The 24,640-nt window shown below is 40.5% G+C and overlaps 1 protein-coding gene across 4 annotated transcripts in view; it reads left to right on the forward strand.

Annotated features, from left to right (window-relative positions):
• pde4d (phosphodiesterase 4D, cAMP-specific) overlaps positions 1-24,640 on the forward strand; it is a 210,160-nt gene that overhangs the window by 80,569 nt on the left and 104,951 nt on the right. The window contains exon 1 of one of the 4 annotated variants that reach the window (XM_034692166.1): positions 12,928-13,760. The exons of the other annotated variants lie outside the window; for them this stretch is intronic. Coding sequence (XP_034548057.1) covers positions 13,498-13,760 — 263 coding nt within the window. The 5' untranslated portion in view covers positions 12,928-13,497. Of the gene's footprint in view, positions 1-12,927; positions 13,761-24,640 lie in introns of those variants that run through there. 4 annotated transcript variants of the gene reach the window in all.

The raw sequence follows: 24,640 nt of genomic DNA on the forward strand, positions 1-24,640 counted from the left end.
CACATTCCTTTTTATCCTGGTTGAGCCAGTTTAGTAAGCAAGCAGCAAAAAATCATCAAGGGAATCAGTTGATTTCAAAATATGCCTTTTTTCACTCTTTTTTTAACAAAACACTACTCTGTCATTACGATAAGTTTACTGCAAGAGCTCATGATTCTTTTGACAACAAAGTCTGTTAATTAGTCTCGGGGAATATTGCTGCATATGTGTGGAGATTTGTATAAGCCTTTTGTGGCTCCAGACGGAGCTGTGCAAAGTGTGATAAAAGCTCAATAAAGAGCACAGATTCGAAAGAAAAATGATTTGAAAATCTGTGGATGTGGAGTTAAACAGAGTTGAACTCAGCAGACATCTGTATCCAAGTCTTTATTACAGCTTGAGGCTGGAGGCTAGAGGCTACATTAGCTGCTATAATTTGCAGATAAATCTCCAATAGAACTGTCAGTAGTTGAGTTGGATTTGGGGTTATGTAGTCCAAATTTTGTAAAGGAAGATAAATGCACAAGAGGATCTCCCTGGTTCTTCCACATCAGTCATGTTCTGTTTTTAGGTTATTTTTGGGGGGCTCACACCTTTACTCATTAGAGGTCAGAGGATAGAGCAGGAAACTGGGAGAGAGAGTGGGGGTATGACTTTTGGGAAAGGGGCTGCAGGCTGGAATCGAAGCGGGCCGCCCCCTATATGGGCGCAATTTAATCATTAGGCTAAATCCGCGCTCTGTTTTTAACATTTTAAGAGTTCAACAATGTTCTATGGTGGTATGGTGTATGCTGTTTACAGTGATCCAACTACTCTATGCAATCAAGGCCTGCTGTCGTAATCATGGGTCTTTAAATTGTCCTTTAAAAGCCTCCTTTTTAAACGTTTGTTATCATCTCTCTGATATGGATTCTAAAGTTTATGGCACAAATGACTTCTAGGGCTTCAATTTTGAAGTCTACAGAACATTCTCCAGCATCTCCTGAGATTACCCCAGGTGTTATTTTGAAGAGGAGATGAGCATTTATAATATCATTAATTATTCAGTGTCAATTTTGAGGAGTAATTTCCCTCTCACCATGCATCAGTGGCCCCTCCACACTCGCGTCTGAAAATCCCTGCATCACCTCCCTATTATTCCCATCCTCAATGAGCTGTGTCGTAATACACTCTGATTCCATTTGACACATGATTTGTAATGAGTGCAGTAATTTCTTTGTTTGTGTTGACCTGAAAAGCTCCCTCTTGTTTATGCGTGTGTTGACTGGATGTGTGCAGTGCAGCCTAACTACTGTGAGGAAAATAAACATATCGGATGATTATTGGAATAGGATTTGAAGGGTAAAAGTCTCCAACATTTTTAGAGAATTCCATCTTCAAAAATGCAGTAAACGAGATTCATACATGATCTTAACCTCTGGAGTGCTTTGACCTTCCTATTCTCTGCCACACAAAAAAATAGGCTCATGCACCAGTTTACAAAAATGGCCAAGAACCCCTCTCCTCATTTGACTATAAACATACAGCGTTTAGAAGCTCATAAACAATACGTATAAACACACACTGAGCATATTCTATCTACAAACACATAATAATAGATGCTTCTTCGTGCAGAGACAAACACACAGGACCAGGATCACCAGGATGACTCTTGGCTATTTCTGGAGCTGCCCCGGTCCTCCTGTCCTTCTGTCCCCTCTCTTGTCCCCTCTCAACCTCTCTTCTTTATCTCTGTGGTCATTTGTATTCCCCCAATTCCATTAATGTGTGCACCCTGCCTCATTCGCAGCCCGCTCAGAGCCTCTCTCTCTTGGCAGGCTGCTCTGCTTGTGTCCTCCCTCACCCTCCTCTGTCCTGCCTCTCCCCCTGCCCCGTTTTCTCTCATCACGGCAGGCTGTTTGCATGCCAGAGAGCGGCTCAATAAAAAACAAACTCTGACATAAATACAACCGAACATAGGAGTGCATACACAAAGAGGCTGCCATTCACTGGCATGCACATATTTCATAAAATGTTCCAGCAGCGTATTTTGATGGATTCTGGCCAGGGTCTATATCACTTCTTCCCTTGGCAGTGAATCCAATAATAACTGAGGACTCCCTAAAGTTTTAGCTAACTGGTTCATGCAGCACATTGGCTACAAAATACATCACTTAGAGATAGCTGTGACAGTGTCAGATTAATTTGAACCACAGAGATGCTCCATTTTTCTCTCCTGATACTGTCACAAGTTTGTCCTGAAATAATATGAGCCATACAGGTTGGTGCTAGATATAGAAAAACTAAACAATGCTCTTTTTAGTCTGAGCATTGATGAGTTTAAAAACGTAATAAACAGAGCTAGGAATGCAACAATACACTCTACTCATTAAGCCCAGATTCATAATGCTGAGTTCAGGTTACATTTTTCACGTATTTTTGTCAAGAGTGTGAGTAATCATGTTTAATGTTAGCTCATTAGAGAAGATAATGCATCACAAAACTGCTTTTGTTATGTTGTTATTGTGCTGTTTTACTGCCTTACACTGGGCTTACTTTATTTCCTGTTTTAAAAACAAACACGCTTTTATTTTGAGAGGAGACATCAAGCACTTCCCCTCGATTGTAAAGGCACAGAAGCAAATAAATACAGCTTAATGAACAAACAACAATGAAAATGTTTGATGTACTAGAAGTGGCATACATTTGGATGTTTTCATTTTGTTGTTTGCTACATCAGGGGTCCCCAAATTTTACCATGCCAAGGCCCCCAAAACAGCATTAGCTTCTGGCTGGGGACCCCCCTTGCAAACCCACAGACAATGCTTCAAAATATGTGAAGAAACATCAACTTTTAGAATGTATTTTCTTACTTTAATTTACTTTTCAATAATTATTACATTTGTTTAGCATAGGAAATTATTAAAAAACGTGTTGTAAAAAAAAAAAAAAGATAAAAAATAATTAGATTCTATTTTTTTCCCTTGCCTCCAATTTTCTGAGGCCCCCCTAGCGCACCCTGGCGGCCCCCACTTTGAAAACCACTGTGCTACATCTCTCTCTCCGACCCTCTCTCTCTGCTACCTGCAGAGCAGCTGTGGAGACTTGAAAGCATGTTGTTAGGGTTGTTAGAGAAAGCCCCTCTAGTTTATGGATAGAAGGTGGCAAACTGACATGAATAATAAAAGAGAAATGACTTAAGGTGGGCAAGTATATTTTGGCCGACTGCCCAGTGCCCAGGTATTTGCCGTGTCCAAGGAAAATCATCTTTAACTGTAACATTAGCTGCCTGTTACTTTATATACAGAGTAAACCAGCCGCACCACACCACAGTCATGCTGTTTGTAGTTCATGTTTGTGTATGTGCAAAAATGACTGAGATGTGTGTGTGTGTGCTTTTAGGTCGGAGAGAGTATGACCTTCAGTGGGAGAGGAGGAATTAGACCACAGTGTGACAGCTGTGCTGGCTAACTAACTGTCCGTGAGATTAGGTCACAGAGGCTGAGAGACAGCCGTACAGCTCTGTAGGAGGATGTACCTGGGTAATAAGGGAAGAGGGCATAGCAGGTGAAAATGTGACGATGGGAATGAGGAGGAGGTTTAAAAGTAAGAGGTAAGAAGTAGGTGAAGATATCGTTTTTTTTACTCTGAGAGAAGGAGAGGCCGGGATGGACTTGCCATTAAGAATTTCAGACATAAGAAAAAGAAGATACAAGTAGAAAGGTTCATTTTAGGGGAGCATATTTTATCTCCAAGTCGGAGAGTTGGATTGTGTTTTTTATTTAGATGATATTCATGCAGGTTTGTTTTGCTCCTGTCAGTACTCATCTCTCTCTCTCCCTCGTGAGGCTAGGCTGCATTATTTGTGATGTACACTGAAGTTGAGCAGAGATACAGAACCGTGGTTCACTTGAGGACTGCTGCCACATCTTATGTCTTATATTGGACTGCACTGTCCTTCCTTGGAAATCTTCAAAAGGCGGTGAAAATTCACATTGTTTGTTTCACACAAAACCATTTTTTTTTCCTTTTCCTATTTTCAGCCGAGCAAAATGTCTTCATTGCAAATTCACAAGGCCGATTGCTTTCACCGCAGGCTGTGAGTCATCTGAGGCTAGAGCAGCTTAAATGTTAGAACTATAAAGAAAAATGTCAGTGCCCAAGTGGAGGGAAACTGTCCTTTCGTAATAGTGCTCAGGTCAGAACCACAATTGATTTAACTTTGTTTAAATGGAGATTGTGGCTTTAGTGACCCCTCATAGACTAAGAGGATGAGCCTTTGACAGGATGGGTATCATATTACAGACTATTAGAGGTGTTACTGATATGACTTTCTGCAAATAGTAGCATCACTGCTGGTGTCTGTGTTTCTGATAAGGCTGCAACAGAACATTTCCTAACAAATGCTGCCATCTATTGGTCAAATATGTAAAATGCACTCCCCACTGGTGGTGGATTACAATGTTACAATCTCATTTAGCAGACGCTTTTATCCAAAGCGACGTACATACTAGAACAAGAACAACGCAAGCAAAGATCTAGACAAGAGGAAACAAGATCAGTACGGGTAACAAAGTGCTTCAAGTCCATTTGGGTGCAGGTACTGCCAAGCAGTGTAAAGGCAATGCACAAAAGTATGTAAGGAATTTATAAAAATGTTTTTTTAATAAAATAAGGAACATCTACAATGAAGCAACCAAACCATTTAAGACCTTCCATTATCATCATCAACAATTAACTAGTCATCATCACAATAATTACCAAAGTACCAAGTGCTGGGTCACTCAAGAGCTGAACACAGATTCCCAGAGTAGAGCAGGACAGTGCGAGTCAACTCTAACTGGAAGACATGATCTGCCACTGGGGACAACAGTGTAGAACTGTCTAGCTAAGTGCATAGTGCTTCATATTAATTACATGCTTCTATCTAGTGCATGTAAGAAGAGGTTAAGCATTGCAGGGACACCTGACTTTTTATCAAACTGCGTTAGAAATAAATTGTACTTTTAAGTATTCAGATGAGTAATTGCAGTGTGCATGATGTCTGAATGTATAATGTGTGACAGCTAAATGTGTATTAAACACAGTCCTGTGTTTCACACAACCTAAAGACCAGTGTATAACTCCTAGCTTACGTAGACTAAGCTATCTAAATGTGATGCAGTTCAGAACAGAGCTGTGCGCTGTTTTCTGGGTGTGCATCTAAAAAGACCCCTAAACTGGCATTTTATGATGACATGGGAGGGGCACTATGTGACATAAGGCATACAGGGCAACATGGTAGGGCTGTGGAATAGATTCATTAATATGCCAGATAACAGACTAACTAATTCAATTTGTCATTGGGATTATTTAAACAACTACACTTTGGCTACATAGCTTAAGTCTCCAATATATCAATAGAAATATGTGAGTGTGTTAAAGGTTACAAACACAAATGGTCATAAGAAGTCCTGTGTAAGCCCAAACTAAAAACATATTGTCTGCTCAATTGTTTTTTAACCCAGAGCTTTTTAACCATGTCACCCTTAACCTATAACTAGGCTGCAAATGTCCATCTGTGCACAGCTAAGATGTGGTATCCTTCCCCTTGCATTGAAAACAGGTGGCTTCCACTTTGTACCAGAGGAGGATAGGAAGTGTTCTTCGAGTGTGAACTGGAGGAGGTTAAAAAATGAAATGCACTTTTTATCTATTGCCCATCTTAACATGATCTTGGATCTTGACTCTTCAGAAAAATGACAGACAATGGATTTCCATGTCTTCAGTATATGTTTACACACACAGTGTTTCAGCTCGCTCAGTTGTGTTAAATGTCTTTCATCTTCATAGGAGGACCCTTTACGTTTGATATAGTGAAGTTATGGTCATTACTTAGATAATACTGTTGTGCCAATGCCTTAGGTGTAACATTGTGCTCATTGTTTGACACATGCAACAATGCAATTGTTTTTTCTTTTTCTCCCTTTGTTGTTGCTGCTATCTTTTTTTGTTTTCTAGTGTCTAGTCCATATGGGCTGGGCACCTTTTTGATGCATGGCACAGTGTATATAAACTAACTAGCCAACTAAGAGTGACTGCAATGTACCTTGATACCATTTACTGGTTGAACCCTGAGTATTGTTGTAGTCTAACCAACTTCTTTATCCAAATACACATAAAAGGAATTTAGATTTTCGTCTCTGCTGTGTCTAAAATCCCTCATTGCTGTCTAAACAGTGCGCTATATATTGAATACACCATTTTATATTGCTGTCTGAATTAATAGCGAGAACTATCATACCCTATAGTCGACTCATTGTTTCCCAAAATGCATTGTGAAAAGTAGTGTTGATTCGATGATCGCTAATCGAGCAATATATCCCATCATGCACTGCGGTGTAAAGGAAAACGGCAGGAAGATGAGAGGACTGCAGTCTGCCCTCTGTTCGATGTTAATTCTGATTTGTCCTCTGAACAAAATGATAAGACAACATTTTGACAGAGTTAAAGCTGTTTTATACAGAGTGAAGGATATTTTATGGGTTAATGTTAGTTTATCCTAGAGGTGATATCAGGCAGGAGTCCATAGTCTGTATGTACCAGACTTAAATCAATTCTGGAGCAAAATTTAGGATTGCAGTATTTTATTACAAATACACCTATTTATTATGTTTCATTGTCAAACACACGTTCAATATGATTGTTCTTCTTTCATTTACTTATACTATTAATCTGCAGCTCACATTGAGCTGCATGTTTTAATTGTGCAGCAGCAATGATGTGATTATTTAGCATCTACAGAGAAGACAGGTAGTGTCTGCATTGTTTTTTTATCGTGCTCACTTTTGAGCTCACTATATCCATCCTAATCTCTATGTATGTATGTATGTATTTAATCTGGAGTACGACTATTATTAGGACAGATCCACTGATTTTTTGAGCAGCTGTAGAGATCAGGTTGCTCTTGAGGGTTAATTCCGAAAACATGATTTGCCCACAATGTTTTGTTGTAAGTGAAGCGACAATGATGTGAGAATCTCTGTATGACTTGAGGATGTTGTCACTTTGAGAAGATAGATGCTGCTTCTTTCTTTTTTTTTTTTTTAAATATATGAAACCCTCAAAGAACTGGATATATTCCTAAATTGATGCAGCCCACTTCATGTCTTCACTGGGATTTTGCAACAACATTACCTCCACAAAAAGCACAGTTTGCTCTTTCTTATTTTGTTCGATAAAAATCTAAACACCAGTTGAAACAACATCATTTTTTCCCCCTGGATAGTACCTCTAATGTTTGGTCAGCTAACAACAGGCGTGATTTGGCTGCCTCCGGATGATCCTATCAGTTTGATCGGATGCTTTGATTTGCATATTGGTACAATGTTAGTATCTTGTGATAGCATGTGCTTTTAATGATTTTGTTCCCTCCCCTTGGTCTAAGCTGCAGGATCCCCTCAGACTGGAGCACTTGATTATCACAGAAGATTTACAAACCAGGATGGATGATCACTTATCCTTTGTATATTTTTACTACTTTTATTGATAAATAATATTTCTACTTGTTAGTTCTTTATGTGAAACTCCTGTTTTCTTGGCCAGGACTCCCTTGTTAGTATCTTTGGGAACAATCTTGGTAAAGTAAAAGTATAATTAAAAAATAGATATGCTTAAAAATAAATGTAAAAATAGCACAGTGCCATGGAAACATTAAAAGCAAACCACAGTGTTTCTCATTGACCTGTCTTTGAAGCACATAGTGGGAGAGGATGTCCACATGAGGGAGGCAGAGCTACATCTCTGGGTTTTGGATCCCTCGATGTTGTGTCGCTGCATGTAAAGACTTAGGTCTACACAGAACAATAGATAACATCATTTAAGTCAGATGAGGTCATTTAAGTTGCACTTTAAGTCCTCTAGCCGGCTTCTAACTACCTACCCCCCAACTCTCCTCTTTATGAAAAGATGTTCAGTAGTATTTCAGCCCTCACTACTTATCATTCATGTGTTATTTAGCCTATTGAACAAATGCTTGTGGTAGCTATAGCAACAGATACATGCGATACATCTTAGTCATCGTAGACGTCCTTACACACGGGGTGAAATGAAGAGCACTGATCTGGTGGTTAAGCGTCACACAGAGAAACCTTTGGCAGTAACACCCAGACTGCAGACTGATGTCTGAGAGGTGACAGCCTGCTGTGTGCTGCCAACAGAAACGCATCCAATCTGTCAGGATTAAACAACACTTTGATTTTGAGACACAAACTTAGTTTTACAGACATTTTATGTATTATTAAAGTGGACAGTGTGCTGATTTCATGTCCCTTCTAGGTTTTGTTTACCAAAAAAAAGAAATTGAGAATGAAAGAAAACAAAATGTCAAATCTGACAAAAACAACAAAACGTTAAATAAACTGTTGTGTTTTCTTGTGTGTTTGTTGAAGCTACATTATCTGTTATCTCATTGCCTACCTATCAGGTGTGAGTCATACATCTGTTATACATCCTTTAGGCTAGAAAAGAGAGTGCACAATGTTGAGGTTATAGTTTTCAACGCCTACACAGAATGCTACATTTCTCCAGCCTGCATTGTGCATTTTTTTGTTGAGACTCTCAGAGAGACGCAGATTCATCTCAGGGCTCATTTTTGAGGCCTTTGTGTGTCTGTTTTTTGTCACTTTGGACTGCATTATGCTAGATGTATTATTTTTTGGCAGCTATTGGGTTACATTTCACTGTCAGGTGCTTTTGTGAGCGAGAAAGTGGAGAAAGTTTAAGACGCGTTCCCACTGTTTTAATTTCCGTGATGTAAGTGTCAGAGCTGCTCACTATGACAGAAAACACAGAGATGATTCTTTGTTTAGGGATAATCATTCAGTTCTGCCTTCTCTGAAAAGTATTTAAAGAAGACAGTGCTCAGGCTTGTTATTGGACCTTATCATCCATCCATTTGCTCTCCATCAGTGCCAGCGCTGTGTCGCAGTGTATCTGCGGGTCTGTTTAAGTGTCTGCAGTTTTGCCCTGCTGATTGGCTCCCCTTTCTTGCTTTTGTTCCTCCAGCTTTTAGTTCTTGACAAATCCACTTGTCCCTCTCCATCCATGTTGCCCCTGGTTACCAAGGGAAATGCACATAGACGTCACGCGCAGCAACGGGGAGGGGCTAAGAAAAAAATGTTTAACAAAGAAAAGGAAAAAACAAGACAGGTAGTAGAAGAGAGGAAAGAAAGTAGTAGATGAGAGGACAAGGAGAGGTAAAGAATGATAGTAACCAAGTGTGTTTATGATGCAAGAGAATAATAAAGTATTTGCTTAAAGAATTGCGTTCAACCGTTATGACTGGATGGTAAATAGCAGGCTTTCAAATGAAGGCTGTCTATTGCTGTCATTGCTGAAAGTGCCTGTATGACAGCCACAGCTTGCCTTTGACCGAGGGTTACATTTTGATGAAGTCAACAAGCCAATAACACCAAATGGGCTTTGGGAAACATAACCCACCGGAAAAGTCTCCAAATTCCCTGAAAACGATTTTACAATGTTTAGTTTAAGATAATGTTCCAGCTCCTTAAAGGGGTATGCAATCCTATGACACGAAACATTGAGTGGAGTGTGGAAGTAGGAACTGAAGGTCCTGTGTAAAAACTTGTTTGTTTATTTCAAGGCACGATGAAGCTTGTACAGAAAATAAGCCATAAGGAAGGAAACCTTTTCTAGGAGTCCTTGTTTCGTTGTGATGGGAAAGAACTACAATGCTGTAAATGTAAGTGACTCGAACTTATTTTACACATGCTGCCTTTCAAGGTTATAGGTCAAACATGCAACCAAGAAATTATACAGCTGTAAAACACATTGTACATTCCTTTATTGAGAAACTCCTCCACCTTCATGTTTGAATCTTCAAAGATAGATAGTAGAACCTCTTTCATTTCTAAAAAGTTACTTTTGCCATGGCCAAAGTAGTGTGTGGTTCATAGGTGCTTCCATGTTATTGAAAACAATGTTTTCTATCATTTAAAAGCCATTGTAAGTGGCTGGTAAGCTGATTGCAATAATGGATGCATCCTTATACCACCAAAGTGTTTTATGGCCCTTTTCCACTGGCCCGTCTTAGCCCTACTCTACTCGACTTGACCCGACTCTACTCGTCTGTGTTGCGTTTCCACGGGTGCGGTACCTCGTGTCAGATACCAGTTTTTCATACCTGCTCTGCTCTGGTTTTCCCATTCATGTCTATGTGGTTTCCGGTGTTTCTGCAGCCAGCCTCAAGCGGATTCTCAATGAATTTCAGTTTATAACACTTGTGCATGGCTTCATCGTTTGAGACCGGAGGTTGCCACTTGCTCAGGACTGTAGTTCCAGTTAACGGCTACTGCCATAATGCCGTTATGTTCAACTTCCCTGATGTAAACAATCACAGATTTTAGATAGCATCTTGTAGCATGGTGTGGTTTGGCAGTATTTCAATCAAGTCAATGGAGTTAAAGTTGTTTGCAGGCTGTGTCTGGTTAAAGAGTGGTGGTCTGTTTGAAGGTTTGGGGTGCTAGCTCTGCTAATGTTAGCCACTCTCTGCAAACAAATTTGACATCATTTACAGTGTTTTCTTACTTTCAACTAGTTGGTGAGTTATAAACTACCATTGAAACAACTAGGAAAAAAGTTGCTTCGGAACATCAAAGATCACGTTAGTGTTACAGGTGACAGGCAGATTGTTGCTTTTGTTACAAGGTCATCAGAAGTTGTGAGGGAACTTTGGAATGTGGTAGTTTGGGTCTTGCCAGGTATGCATTATAGTAACTAGTGTTGTAGATGGTACTAAAATATTTGAAATGGTTTATTTTGACATCTCTTTGATATTTTATGCATTGCAATTTGCAGAAATTTTGTACTGCATAATTGCCATAATAGATACTAAGGTGCAAAGTGAAATGGGCATGATGGTTGGTAAACCAATCATTCACTGTTGGTATGGACTGAAATAAAATTAACTATAAAAATAACTTAAAACTATAGTATGAATTTCAATGAGTTGTATTACAGAAATACATGGTCCCCGGAGGAAGATTAATTTTGATTCAGGTAACTGCCTTCTTTCATCTATCACTAACAGCAGGTCAAAGCTATATTATCTAACACAATTGTCCACACAGTCACGGCTCCTGTAATAGATCCAGCTAACAGGGGAGGTTTGGTTAGAGAGAAAATGTTAACACCTGCAAAATCTTTGGCAACTGACCATTGCTCCAGAAACAGCAGATTTTTGTATTGTGTGAGAACTACGTCACTTATATGCTGTTAAAAACGATGAAATATCATTTACCCTAAGCACGTTTTACCTTTGAAGCCACAAGGCTGCACCGCTAGTAATCGTTAATTATGTTTTAATTTGCTGAAATTAATTGGTAGTTATAAAGAAACTACACTTTGGCCAAGTACAATGTATTTTGTACTTTACAACACAATGAAAACGGCTGTAGTTGCACTTTTTGAAGGAAGGGTGTGAAACAGAAGGCAGAGTGAAGAATTCTCAATGCAGTAAAAACAACATTCCTCAAAATTATAGTTCAAAGGTTATTTCTGTCCAAAAAAAAGTGTTTCATAATGTACAGCTTTTATAAAAACACGTTTTCATTGTTATTGCAAGAAAGACGCAATGTTGACGTCAGCATTTAGGTCATGACACCACTGTGCCAAAGCTATTAGCTTGGCTGTTAGTCTTGTTCCCCTAATTCTGAGGAATTTGAGCTTTAGCCAGAGAGAAATCCCCCGATTATGTTTTGATCTGTGTTTTCACGTTTTTTTTGTGTTGCTGCTTGTTTGGAAAGCCTCAAGGCGAAGCGGCTTAATGTACACTAAGCTGGAGGTAATCAGCATTGGATACGTAAATGCTAGTTTAAGTGTATGCTAGCTAAGGCAAACAATTTATTAATGTTTTTCAAGTGTTTGCCTTGGGGACAATTGTAATTGACTATGTAGGAATAGTATAATAAACCCTAAAAGTTAAGAGTTAAAGCCTTGAAGTATATACAAAGAGGGTCTAGCACAAGAAAGTAGAACAAAACATACTAAGTAGGAAGCTAACTCCTTATTCCGGATGAGCTGCTGCTTGGGAAAGGGCTCTGAGGTAGCACATTAGAATCAGCAGAAAATGTCGACTCATTTATCAGCATGTCTTCCCTCCCTTTAAAAACGAACACAGCAAAAGGGAGCGGCATGTCATCAAAAATCTATAGTTTTTCTTGCAACGTTAGCAAAATGCATATGGGAATTACTGCACTTGCACAGGTAACCACATTGCGTCATCTGCTTTTCCAAGGGATGTCCTCTCAAGCTGAGTGTGCTGAGTGTGTACTGAGGGTTACTTAATAACTAATGGGTGCTTTTAACCCGGTCTGCTGCATCCACAAATGCACCCTCACAGCTGCATGTGTTCTGACTCTTGGTGCATGCATGCATACACAAATCTTGTATTTCTTACTTCAGCTTACCATATTCTCCTTTCATGCCTCCCTTTTTTTCTCTCCTCCCCTCTATTGTGTACACACACACACACACACACACACACACACACACACACACACACACACACTCAAACATGCTCACGCTCTGCTCAGCTCCAAAGGATCAGTAGCTTATAAATCGGCTGCAGTCAGCAGTCAGTCTCTCTGTGTGGGGAGAGGAAGGAAGGAGGGATAAATTGCTTTGACTGAATGGAGCACAAATCAACTAAGCCGTATTGGACTGAATCATACTGGATTGGTGGCTTTTTTTTAACTGGTGATCCAACGAGAGAGAGAGAGAGACGAGAGAGAGAGAGAGAGAGAAACGAGAGAGAGAGAGAGAGGAACGAGAGAGAGAGAGAGGAACGAGAGAGAGAGAGAGAGAGAGAAACGAGAGAGAGAGAGAGAGAGAGAGAGAGAGAGAGAGAGAGAGAGAGAGAGAGAGAGAGAGGGGCTGTGATGGGATCTAATAAACTGAACTAGTTTAACCAAAAACTCTTCTTGCTCCATATTGCTGGACAGTGCTGAGTTCGCCTGCAGGCCTGAGAGAGAAAGGGCTGGAATAGACGGAATTCCCTCTTTTCTTTTTTTTCCGGCATCCAGCCCTCCCTTCCTCCCTCCCTCTCTCTCTCCTTCCATCCTCCCCTCATCTTCTCTCTTGCACTTTCACAGCAGACACCCAGTGTTGCAGAGCAGACAAAGGCAGCAGCCTAAGTGCTCCTGTTCATCTGCTGGCTCCTTAAAAGACAAGAAGGGAAATAGAAACCAGGGATTTTTCTTATCTTCATATTCTTGTCATTTGTACAGAGGCTGCTGCATGTGTGAGGAATTAACAGCAGAGCTCTGCCGAGGAATTTTTGGATGCGTGTCTTTTTTTTTTTTTTTTCTTTTTTTTTTTTTTAACAGATTCCTCAATTTTAATGGAAAGCCTTGGACTCTGACAGGAAGAAACGAACGTTAAGTTTGTGTTTATCGCTCTTTTTCTGATATATCTTGGCTGTTTTACTGTTAGTTCAACCCGCTGGTGCTGGTGCTGGTGGTGCAGGAGCCCGGGGCCGGCATGGCCCAGCAGGCAAGCATGGGGGTGACCCACCAAGACACCCTGGCTGTGCCCCCCATGCCTAAACACTCAGGCCTGAATGAAGACCTGGTGAAGATCCTGCGAGAGAACCTGCTGCAGCCAGAGAGGCCAAGAGGACACCGGCGCTCGCCCTCCTCCATCTCCCCCCGCCTCTCCCCCCGCAACTCACCACGACTGCTCCGTCGCATGCTGCTCAACAACAACATCCACAAACAGAGACGCTTCACCGTCGCACACACATGGTGAGACTTCAGGTGGAGAGGTTGTGGCTGCCTGGAGGATTGATAGCTGTTGCTTAGGCTCATAAAGTGTGTTTGTCTTTTGTCACACATCATGTTACCACACCCGCAGCAAACTTTCAAGGCTGGGACTGTGTTTGTTTAACACTGTGTGCAAGGGTGGTAGTAGTGGTGGTTGTGAGATAAGCCATCTGAGTAATTAAACTTTGCGGTTTAACTCAAATGCTCTCCTCTCCTGGTGTAATGGCAGGAGTGTGCGTGAGCAAATGTCGCTGGCAGGTTATTTATGTCAGAATCTCTAAGGAAACCCTCTTCTCACCTTAGATAACGAGTTTCTCCCTCAGTCTCTCTCTCCTGCCAGCTTAATATCAATTTCTATCACTCTCCACCTCTCCCCCGTATGTGCCTGTTACCCATTCTTGCTCTTATCACTCCCCTATCTTCCGCCTTTCTTCACTGTTTCTGCTTTTACCTCTATGTGGTATACAGTAGTGTTTTATGCAAAGAGATGTACCCCAAACCTGCCTGTCTTGTTAGCTAGGTAGAACCATCCATCACTACGTTTTCTTCCCTCCTGTTGAGGTTTTCTCTCCACACTTGTCTGCCTGCAGTTTTTGACTATTAATTAGTCTTCTATTCCTGGCTGTCTATCAGCCTCGACTGCACTCGCCCACGCCTCGTCCCCTCCCTTCCTCTCATATCTATTCCCCATTCGATTTCTCTCGCCTCCCTACCCACTCTCTTTTTTTTTCTTCCCCTTTAACCAATTTATCTCCACCCTCTTGCCTTCCCCTTCACTGCCCAGTCTTCTCCATCTTTCATGACCCATCTTGCTTTCTTTTTCTTCTCTATATTTCTCCTCTTCTCTTTTTTCCTCTTTCTTTCTCTGTATATTTTGTGTCCCAATTTGTCTATTCCCAACCTTTTCTTTTAGACACCTCCCTCCTTCTTCCATCTGGATCAGACTCATGACGTAATAAAGGAAAGAAAAAACAGACATTCACACATAAATCAACTCATTCTTTCACTTGACAGTGCTCTTCTTAATTTCCATCTTTGCTCGTGGCTTGAGTTGTGTTGCATCTCTATTTCTGTTCACAGCCTCCTCCAGTTCACTCTCCTGTGTCTCTCTATTTTTTCTCCATTAATCCCTTTATTTTCTTTCATCTATCCTTCATTCAGTCTTTTGCCCTCCCTGCTTCCTTTGCTTTCCCTGTACCTTTTATAACTCATGGGGCACTAATAGCTCAAGGATATAAACCTCATTGCTTCTAAAGCTTTGTTCTATTTTTGAGATGCACTGCTTTCCGTGTGTCTGTATAATTTAAATTTCATGAATTAATTATCCCTGTGCAAATTTTTGTCGCTGTGTGTGTGTGTATGTGCAGGTGCGCTTGTTTGTGCGACGTCGTTAATTCGTATTATGTAATTTTACACACCACCACCATTGCGCTCCCTTGTGCCGCATTAAGCAGAAAGCCATTTCTCACAGCTCTGTATTAAGAAGCAGAAAAGACTCTCAGTCTTGAAATGGATTTTCCCTGTTCCTCTTATGACGCCCATCCTTGTCATCAGCATGACAGAGAGGCTAGAGAGCCTCATTTTCAAGGAAGTCACACTTGTTAAATATGTGAAGATGAAGAAAACACCAGTGGTGGAACGAGTGGCACTGGTGGCATGTTGATGCGGTCATTAAAGATAAGAAGAAAAAGGCATTGTTTTTAAAAATGGCCAACTGCTGGCTTCCATTTTTTAATGATCTGCTGTTCTGCATATTCAGTTAGGTTACTCAGTATGCGCATGCAGGGAGTCCAACTGTCATTCTCTTAATGAGGGGAATCAATTTTGCAATGCTTCTCCAAATACTGATTTTAATTCCTGCTAAAATCAAAGATTCACACATTCTCCCTCTTTCAAATGGACTGACTGTGTTTCCCAGCATGTCGTTGTCTCAAGAGTTTTTAAGCACCTTCCGAGTACGTCTGAGTAGCTTTCCCTGTCACTTGGCTCTTTTCCTGGTTTCAGTGTTACCAGACCTCACTTACAATGGAAACCAATAATAGATACAGTACAACCACCCATTGGTTATCTGATTATTTAAATACAGGTCTAAGAAAGAGAGGCACTGAGACTAAAGCAAAAGTAGCAATAACCATGTTGAATACTCACTACATGTTAAAGTCCTGCTATCATAATTTTACTTCAGTAAAAGCACTTAAAATGTGAAATGACTCATTTTATTTTCTGTTCTGTTGGATTATAATGATGGATGCAGTAATGGGTAAGCATTACTTGAATGCTGCTGCAGCAATCAATAAGGGTTGTTGCCCCGTTATATGCTGCTGAGCCGGTTTATCGATTACTTAATGATGCTCTTTTTTATCATTGTTTTTTTTTATTTATTTGAATCCTTTAAGTAACCAGTGTTAAACTACTTAAAAGTATGAAAAGTAATATATCCTCCAAAGATGATTGTTACCTGTTCAATCTCTAGGTCGGCAGTAAAGGTTTGCAGCACTGTGCAGTGTGCTCTTGTGGATATGAGCTGTCAGCATCTCCACTGTTTGTTGCACAGAACGGTGCTGTGTGTTCTAATACTGACGGGGTTCAAATCTGTCCACATGAAGGGGATGATCTGGTTGAGGGGTGGACAATTGGTGCCAGTGTATTTGTGAAGTCGATTCATGATATGTGTTACAGATTTCCCCATTTGGAATAAAGCCTTTCGCTAGCGAGGGCAGCTTATTTAAAATAAAACATGGATAAAGTGCGCCACAGACAGCCCGAGACTGATTGATGATCGATCGTAATCATAGAAAAGTGTGAGTGTGACTATTAGACTGTATAAAATATGGACATAGTATCCATGACGTCACCCATCTGTTTCTGAAGCGCTGTTTTGAGGCCAATCAACGGCGGCAGCCATATTGCTGCTGTCGACGTAAAGAGGCGGGCTTTGAGCCTCCTAGCCAACAGCTACAGTGTTCCCGCCCATCAAGTCAGCTGTGCCTCTCATTGGAAGACTCGTAATCTTAATATCTTCGAAATTGACGCGTTAGAAAAAAATTCACCCCCCGTACAGTGTGTGCTGGCAGGCTGTAGACATGTTAATTTCTGCTGTAAAGATCGGCTTTTTAGAATTGGTGTGTATGTGGTTTCCGGTACTTCTGGAGCCAGCCTCAAGCAGATCCTGGATGAACTGCAGTTTTTAGCACTTCCACATCGGACTCATATTTTTAGACCGGAGATTGTCGCTTGGTGCGACATCACTGATAGCTACAACAGCTCAGATACCACAAACTCAGTGGATGGAGCTCCATTTCCGGTTGGCTTGTAGCACTGGTGGCTGTTAGTGCTGTTGACTTTTTAGCACTGATGGCTGTGCTTTTTGCAAAGAGGTTCATTTTGATAGAAAGGATGAAATTTTGCCCAAATAAATGTATCACAGCTCCGTTCAATGTATGCAAACAATACTGGTGCACTGAGATGCTAGTTGATCTGCAGCCAGTTTGGGAAGCACTCAGCATTTTGCATGCGCTCTGTGAATTAGATGCTGACTTTTTGGCTCATTTACACACCTCCAGCATGTGCAGGAGCTGCACAGTCCTTTTATGAATCTAGCCCTGCATGTTAATCTGTTCAACTGTAAGTTGGAGGCACCATAGAAAATACTTGTTAGTGAGACATTTCCAGGATTAGCTTTGGATTTCTTGATAAAAATGCTAAGCTGAAACTAAATGAATCATCAGAATCTAAATGTCAGTCTTGGGTATTTCAAATCTCACAGCTAGCACTCATCTTGGAGTTTATCCTTGGCTTCAGAATTTCAATACATTTTTTTTTTCTACTTTCTGTTCACACATTCTTCACAGTCACAGTTAGTGTCTGTTTGTGGCCTTCACCTGAGCCTGCAGCACAAAACATCTCTCTTATGAGATGGAGAAGAGGAATGTGTATGCTCCCACATATTTATGTGAATCAAAAATGTGCATTTTTATTTGAGACAGGAGTGTTGGGGTGTAAGAACAGACAAAGACGGTGTCAAGAGACAAAACAAGCAGTTAATGTCTGTGTAATTTTGTGGTCATGTTTCTTTGTACTTACTCAAGTCTTGACATTTGGACAAACTCAAGTCAGACAGAATATCAGACAGAGCTAAAGAGAATGTGGGAGGTTAGTGGTAAAACTGCTGTGTTTGTGTGCCCACGTGTGATCAAGGGCATGGGAGATGGACGATTTCTTTGCAGAAGAGAGACACCATCAAATGGCTGTAAGGAGTCAGAAGGTTGACAACTGCAGTGTAATTTACTCCAATCACCTCCTCATTGTTTTACAGCTGCAGGGAACTACAGGGCTGCTGCGCTGTAAATCTGGTGACACACACAGAGCCCTCAGTGGTTCCACTCCACACTTCATTAACAAGACAATCCTTCTCCATCGACCTATTATCCTGATGTGCCGCTTCGTTCTCGTCTTGTGGGCACAGAACGCAATAAAAAAAACATGCTCAGATTGTTTTACAGTCACTTTGTGAATACTTCAGAGAACACTTCACTAATGTTGAAAAATATCTCATCTCTGAAAGAATTTGATTGGATTTAATCATTTGCAAAGACATAAAAAAGATGCTTCTCAGGGATTTAATGGAATGAAATGGTTGCAGTGCTAAGGCTTTGGTCTTATTTTGCTTATTTTTGACTCTGAACAGCCTCAAATGTGGACAAAATGTGATGGTTGTGAAATAGAATTGTTAAAACTGTAAATATTTGAGATGAGCTTACTTTTGCTGGGAGGATTTTAGGTAGAGTGGTAGATCTTGTTCAATTGCTGCCAGAATATTACTACCTAAGCTACAGCACTACCCCCAAGCATTACTGTGGCTTTATGTATGGATTTAAAGGGAGTTTCTGCAAAACTGTGTGTTGACAACAGACTTAAGACCCAGCATTACTTTGTGTCTTGTTATGTGTGGATATTTGAAGGATTTGAGTTGTTTTTAACAACAGCTAAGGGACATGAACACCAGATTATACTTCCAGTATTATTAAAGGGATGGGCCAATAACAGTGATATGAGCCAGTTGGATTTCAGCCAACCCTTCATATAAAATGCATGCTGTTATTTGTATGTAGATAAGCATCTGTTGGCCACGTACACTGACACACATTTTATCATCACACAGCCCTGTCTGTAGCATACTAACATGTTTGGGCTTGTAAAATAGTGCGACAGGAGGTTAATTGCTTTCAAGAGCTTTCTCTGCATCATTATGACAGCATGTTGACAGACCCCAAGAATGCTATGGCCAAAGCGCAAAACCTCCTATCTGAAAATGTTATATTTGCAGATAGGAGGTGTTGTGCCTCAACATATTCCCAGCGAACATGATTGGAGGTTTTGTCAGGTGACTTTACTGTCACAATGAAGGGCGGGATTACCTTGGAGACGGACTGAAAACGTGCAGCCTTCCTTGTTCTCAGCCTTCAAAGTGAAATCTGCAAATCAGAAAATTATGCAGATAGGAGGTTATGCATTTTGGCCATCGAATTATTGAATAAATGCTCCTGCACACGAGGGAAGACTGGCTTGAGGAATGTCATCTCACAGTTCTAGTTATCGATTGCTCTCAGCCTCACAAAGGCAAAAAAAACATATAGTGTAAGGTAACAACACTCACCTTTAAGTGACAGACAGGCCAGCACTCACGACTCAGTGTTTGTATCCTCTCTGTCAGAATACCTCTGTTTATATCCTGGATTTCAACTTTCCCTCACTGCTGACCCTGAGGTATTTTTAATTCTGTTGCACAACAGCGTCTGATGCTGCATTGCAACAGTGCAAGTGTGTCTTTATGTAACAGCTAAGAGGGGTTTCAGCGAGGGAGGGGAACAGGTGGCTCCCACTGCTGGTGCTTCTTCTCTGGCTGACTGGTCCGACTGGGGTGTTTCGATGGCTAGAGGGTTGGACAGATGAGTGATAGTTGAGGGATGAATGATTGATGGATGAATGCAGAAGGATTGGGTCGGAGGGAGAGTGTGGGAGTAAAGGACCTCAGACTAACACCACTGTGTTCAGCTTAAGTGTAGCTTTACGTCTCACATGGTTATATCATCACTCTCTCTGTATATCTCTCTCTCATCTCCTTTTGAAGCATCTCTTTTTTCTCAAGGAAACGTATTCACTTCCTATAATTGCGAGTCAAGGTCTTACTATTATTAACAAGTCATATGACTCATACTTGGACATGGATGGAGTCTGACAAAACGTGATTTAGAGGCTTCATTTGAAACTGAGCAGAGGTCGCTGCTCCCGCTACTTGCCAAGAGATATTCTAATGCATTACTCTTTCTAAAACCACAGCTTTATCTTTTTTATTCTGTGGTGTTTTGTACCAGTTACAAGACATGTCAATCAGTGAGCCTCAGAGGTGTACGAAGGCAAGCTGTTGTCCTATTTTCAGCACATTTGCTGATGTTGGCTATGAGCAAATGTTGTCAAAGAAAACAAACTTTCACAGGGGAACAATGAGGAGGGAGCACACCGATTGATAGTTAACTGTGCAAACACTTAACATTTCAATTAAAGATGTGTGTGTTAAGTCAACTAAATTATAAACATCATCACCCTTGCTAGCAGGCACCAGAATTACAGTGGGTTAAATTAATTATAAATATCCATACTATTGTAGGCCTGAAATGCTAGTCATGTTGTGTCTAAGCTGTAGTGCAGCCACCTGCCACTAGTAGGATACGTTGCACCAGTTAATGCTACTGCAATGATGCTACAGTGCTCCACTACTTGGATGTAAGTATGGAAGACGGATGGCATCTTTATAGGCTTTTAAAGATGGGATGAGTTTGGTTAAACTGGCATTTAATCATCCAACCAGAGCGGTGTGTAACCAGCACAGGCATGTGGACGTTAACCTGCAGCGAGGACCAAAGGCTGGTGGTGCTAGCTCTGCTAATGTTAGCCTCACTTAGTAGACATTGTTTACTCGCAGACTGAATCCGATGTGGAAGTGCTTAAAAACTGCAGTTCATTGAGGATCCGCTTGAGACTGGTCAGGAAGTACCAGAAACCACGTATACACCAATTCTAAAAAGCCGATCTTTACAGCAGAAATTAACATGTTTACAGCCTGGTACAAAAGACGAGTGTAGTCTGGATAGCTCATTTCTTGATCGGCACACACTGTACAGGGGCTGAATTTTTTCATTACGCGGTAATTTGAAAGATATTGAAATTACGAGTCTTCCAATGAGAGGCACAGCTGACTTGATTGGCAGGCGGGAACACTGTAGCTGTTGGCTAGGAGGCTCAAAGCCCACCTCTTTACGTCACAATCGCTCGACAGCAGCAATATGGCTGCCGCCGACGATTGGCCTCAAAACAGCGCTTCAGAAACAGATGGGTGACGTCACGGATACTATGTCCACATTTTATACAGTCTATGGTTTAGCCTTGTGATAGACTGATTGTTTTCTAAGTGTTTTCTTATCTTTAGGCTAGACGGCTAATTGGAATTTAAATTTCTTCTTAACCAACGACTAAATTAGTTGCTTTAGGACATCCCTAGATTCAATACCGCTTTTTGTGCACCAGAGTCAATATATGGAAAATTACAACAACAACAAAAAAGAGGAGCATTCGATATCCAACAACGATATCACCCACAGTCCATTCACCAATGATTGGATGGTGAACCCAATAGTGGTAGTTGCCATCGTAACTTTTTGAGTACCTCGTACTCTGTGTTAACAGTACAACAGAAACAACAAAACAGAAAACAGTACAGAACACACAATGAGTGCATGAAGTTTTCAGAGATATACATGAAACATTACACATTCATTCCCTCATTTGGACTTAAGTGCTCTATTGTCTTAACCAGACTGTCACTCAAACTGCAGGGAGTTTTTTAATGTAGTCAAAATAGCAGATGCTCATAAGAGATGAATCACGTTTGAGGACATTGTAGTATTTAAGGTTGATGTATTTAACCATGTCTGCTTGCATGGAGAGGAGAATAAAAAGAGAGGTCATCTGTGAGAATGCAGCTGGAGATGTCTTGACTCTCGGGTATCCCTGTATTAACTGTCTGTGCATTTCACTAGCGTACATCATAGTGACTTCAATGTGACTGGACTGTTGTTCCAATAAAAGGTGCAAGTTCAATTTGTTATTTCTCTGACTGCACAACACTAATCTGGTAATCCCAAAGTTTGTTAGCCAAAAAAGTAACAGCTAAAAAAGATAAGAGAAAAGTTGCAGATAAATTGATGATGATGATAATTGTTATATGCAGATATTGTAGTGTGAGCAGAAAGTTAAAGACCTTGGATATTTTTATTCCCTAACCACAACAAATGTGTAAGAAGTAAAGATGTAACATTATGCCATTTAGTAGAGCCCTGAATTCCCGGCTGTCCCTGTGTTCAAAATACAAGCTGAGCTTGTCCGGTTGGTAAAGGTGCAGATTTTAAGCACTGTCTGCCAGAGACAAGTTTCCTTTTTCTCAGTACTTTCATGTTCAGGTGATGTGTCCATTGATGTGAATACCCTTCACAGCTGAAGCCCTCTTCCGCCCTCCTCGGTCAGAATGCTGAGATGTTATTTCAGGTGAAATAGAACTAGATAGATCTAGAGTCCTCTTTCGTTCCAGCTTTATGGATGACATTTCTATTTATAGTAAGCACCATTTTGCCTGTTGTTTCTTCACACTCCCAGCCTAGCGCTCCGTGGCCCATACCTTGGTAACATTTGGTTGTTTCCAGGGTGTAGCTTCGCTGCAGTAATTACCTTTCATTCCTTTGAGGTGGCTTTGAATTGCAGCTGTCATCCTGCTGTGCAGCAAGCAGGCTTCTCCAAGTTTTATCATCCGAAACACTGCTCTCCACCTGGGAGAATGAATCACCTGTGATTTGCATACATATGAGCGTTTGAGAAGTGCTGCTGCTCCTGTTGTTAACAGTGCTGGCTGCGTGACACATCAGCACAGAGGAGGCTTTTTATTAGCAAAGACAGGTAGAATGCACATCAATTGTATACATGCACGTAAATGTACAGTAATAGAGACAGAAACACTCTGTCTGTTTGAATCTCTTTCTATCAGAGAATTAGACAGGACCCTGCTTACATGACTCAGCTTGGATTCTGTATTCTGAGCTCGTGGCCCAGTCAGTATTGGCTGAGATGAATAAGAAAACTAAGATCATGTAACTGTGTGACTGCAAGAAACTGTGAAAACCAGAGGGATAAGGAAGACACGGATGGATGAAAGACATTTTTTTTGTCATGTTTTATATGCTGAAAGTGTACTTCACATTTCACCTGCTTTAAAACATACTAATAAACAATATGACTATAATACATGTGCAATGCCTAAACCCAATCATCCCATTTGATATGCTGTCAAATAGTCAAACTTTAAGAATGTTAAAGGACTCAGTCAGTCAAACTGATCTTTAAATGTAGAGCTCTTAATGCTGTAGTTCGTATTTGAGTGTAGTGTCCATAGACTGACCTCAAATGACTGTAGAGGAGTCATACATTATAGAAAAGGAAGGCTCCATACAGGCAGACCTCACCATAAAATGACAGGTCCCTACCTACACTAAAAAAGACCACAATAAAGAAATCTTTTACTGCTGAAAAGTCACTATAAACCTTTTAATTGTAACAAAACAAGATCTGGAAAGTCTCTTTTAAACTTCTTTAAGGTCTAAATGGAACAAACTCCCACACACGGTATTTATTAACAGCTTTATTTTGGTAAAGTTTGCACAAACACCAGATATACAATAATGCGTCTAATAAAAGCACAGATTTTGAAAGTGTGTGGGTAAGTAAGAAAAAAAGCCCTCTGTTTTTCACACTTAAATGTGAGTTATTTTCCAGCTTTAACTTGCTTCCTTTTAAGTACATCAGCTTTCATAATGTATTGTTGTCAGGCAACGCCAGTGACATCTAATGTGTGCAGCCAGGCAGATTGTAGCTTTGATTTTGCAGATGGGATATCTTTTCTATCCCTGGGCTGATCAGTCAGTCTTTACATAATACAGATAATATGGAAAAGGGTTGACTGATTATCAGCCTTGATTATCAGGGTTGATATTCAACATTTGGCTGATTATCTGTATCTGGAAGTCATACTACAGATCACAGATAAAATCGATTAATAAAAAAGTATGCGACTGCTGGGGTGTCTTCCCCTCTGGGCCCAAAACACTACATCCTTTACATGCTGTTGAAAGTTTTGGTCTGATTAAACATTTTCTGAAAGGGTCCCTGTTCCTGCCATTCATTCTATTTCCAATTTTGAACAGCAAATCAGAAAACAAAAGAACAGGCATTTTTCTTTTTTCAGTATACAGTTTGTTGAAGATTTAAAAAACAAAAGCCGTTTTCCATTAAAATACAGCAATAAAATTGTATTTTGTGTTGTTTTTCCATTATGGATTTTTATATTCCCTGATAAACACAAAGAATCCAATCTATATTAATCCAAAATGCAAAAAATGCGGGGATATCTGTATGATTACATGGTGAAGTTGGGTAAACTTAGAAAGATAGTCACAGATTCGACCTTTTCAGATCAATAACTTGTTAATAAAAGGTGGTAATAACAAAAAATATTCCTCTTTCCCATCAGTGTAAGACAGACAACGAGCTGCAACGTCATTTTCATCATTATAGGCCGTCTCTCGTGTTGGGCAAATAACATTGGTCTCTATGCCCTGCCAGTGGTGAGGCGAGTTGGCAGGGGCCGTCTACAAAGTGTGCGCTACTAAAAAAAAATCAATGACATCACTCCTAAACAGTGCAGTGTCCTGAAAATCATTACAAACCTTAATCATGTCCTTCTGATTATATTACAACAC

The sequence above is a fragment of the Notolabrus celidotus genome, chromosome 9, assembly GCF_009762535.1.
Source record: "Notolabrus celidotus isolate fNotCel1 chromosome 9, fNotCel1.pri, whole genome shotgun sequence".
NCBI lineage: Eukaryota > Metazoa > Chordata > Actinopteri > Labriformes > Labridae > Notolabrus > Notolabrus celidotus.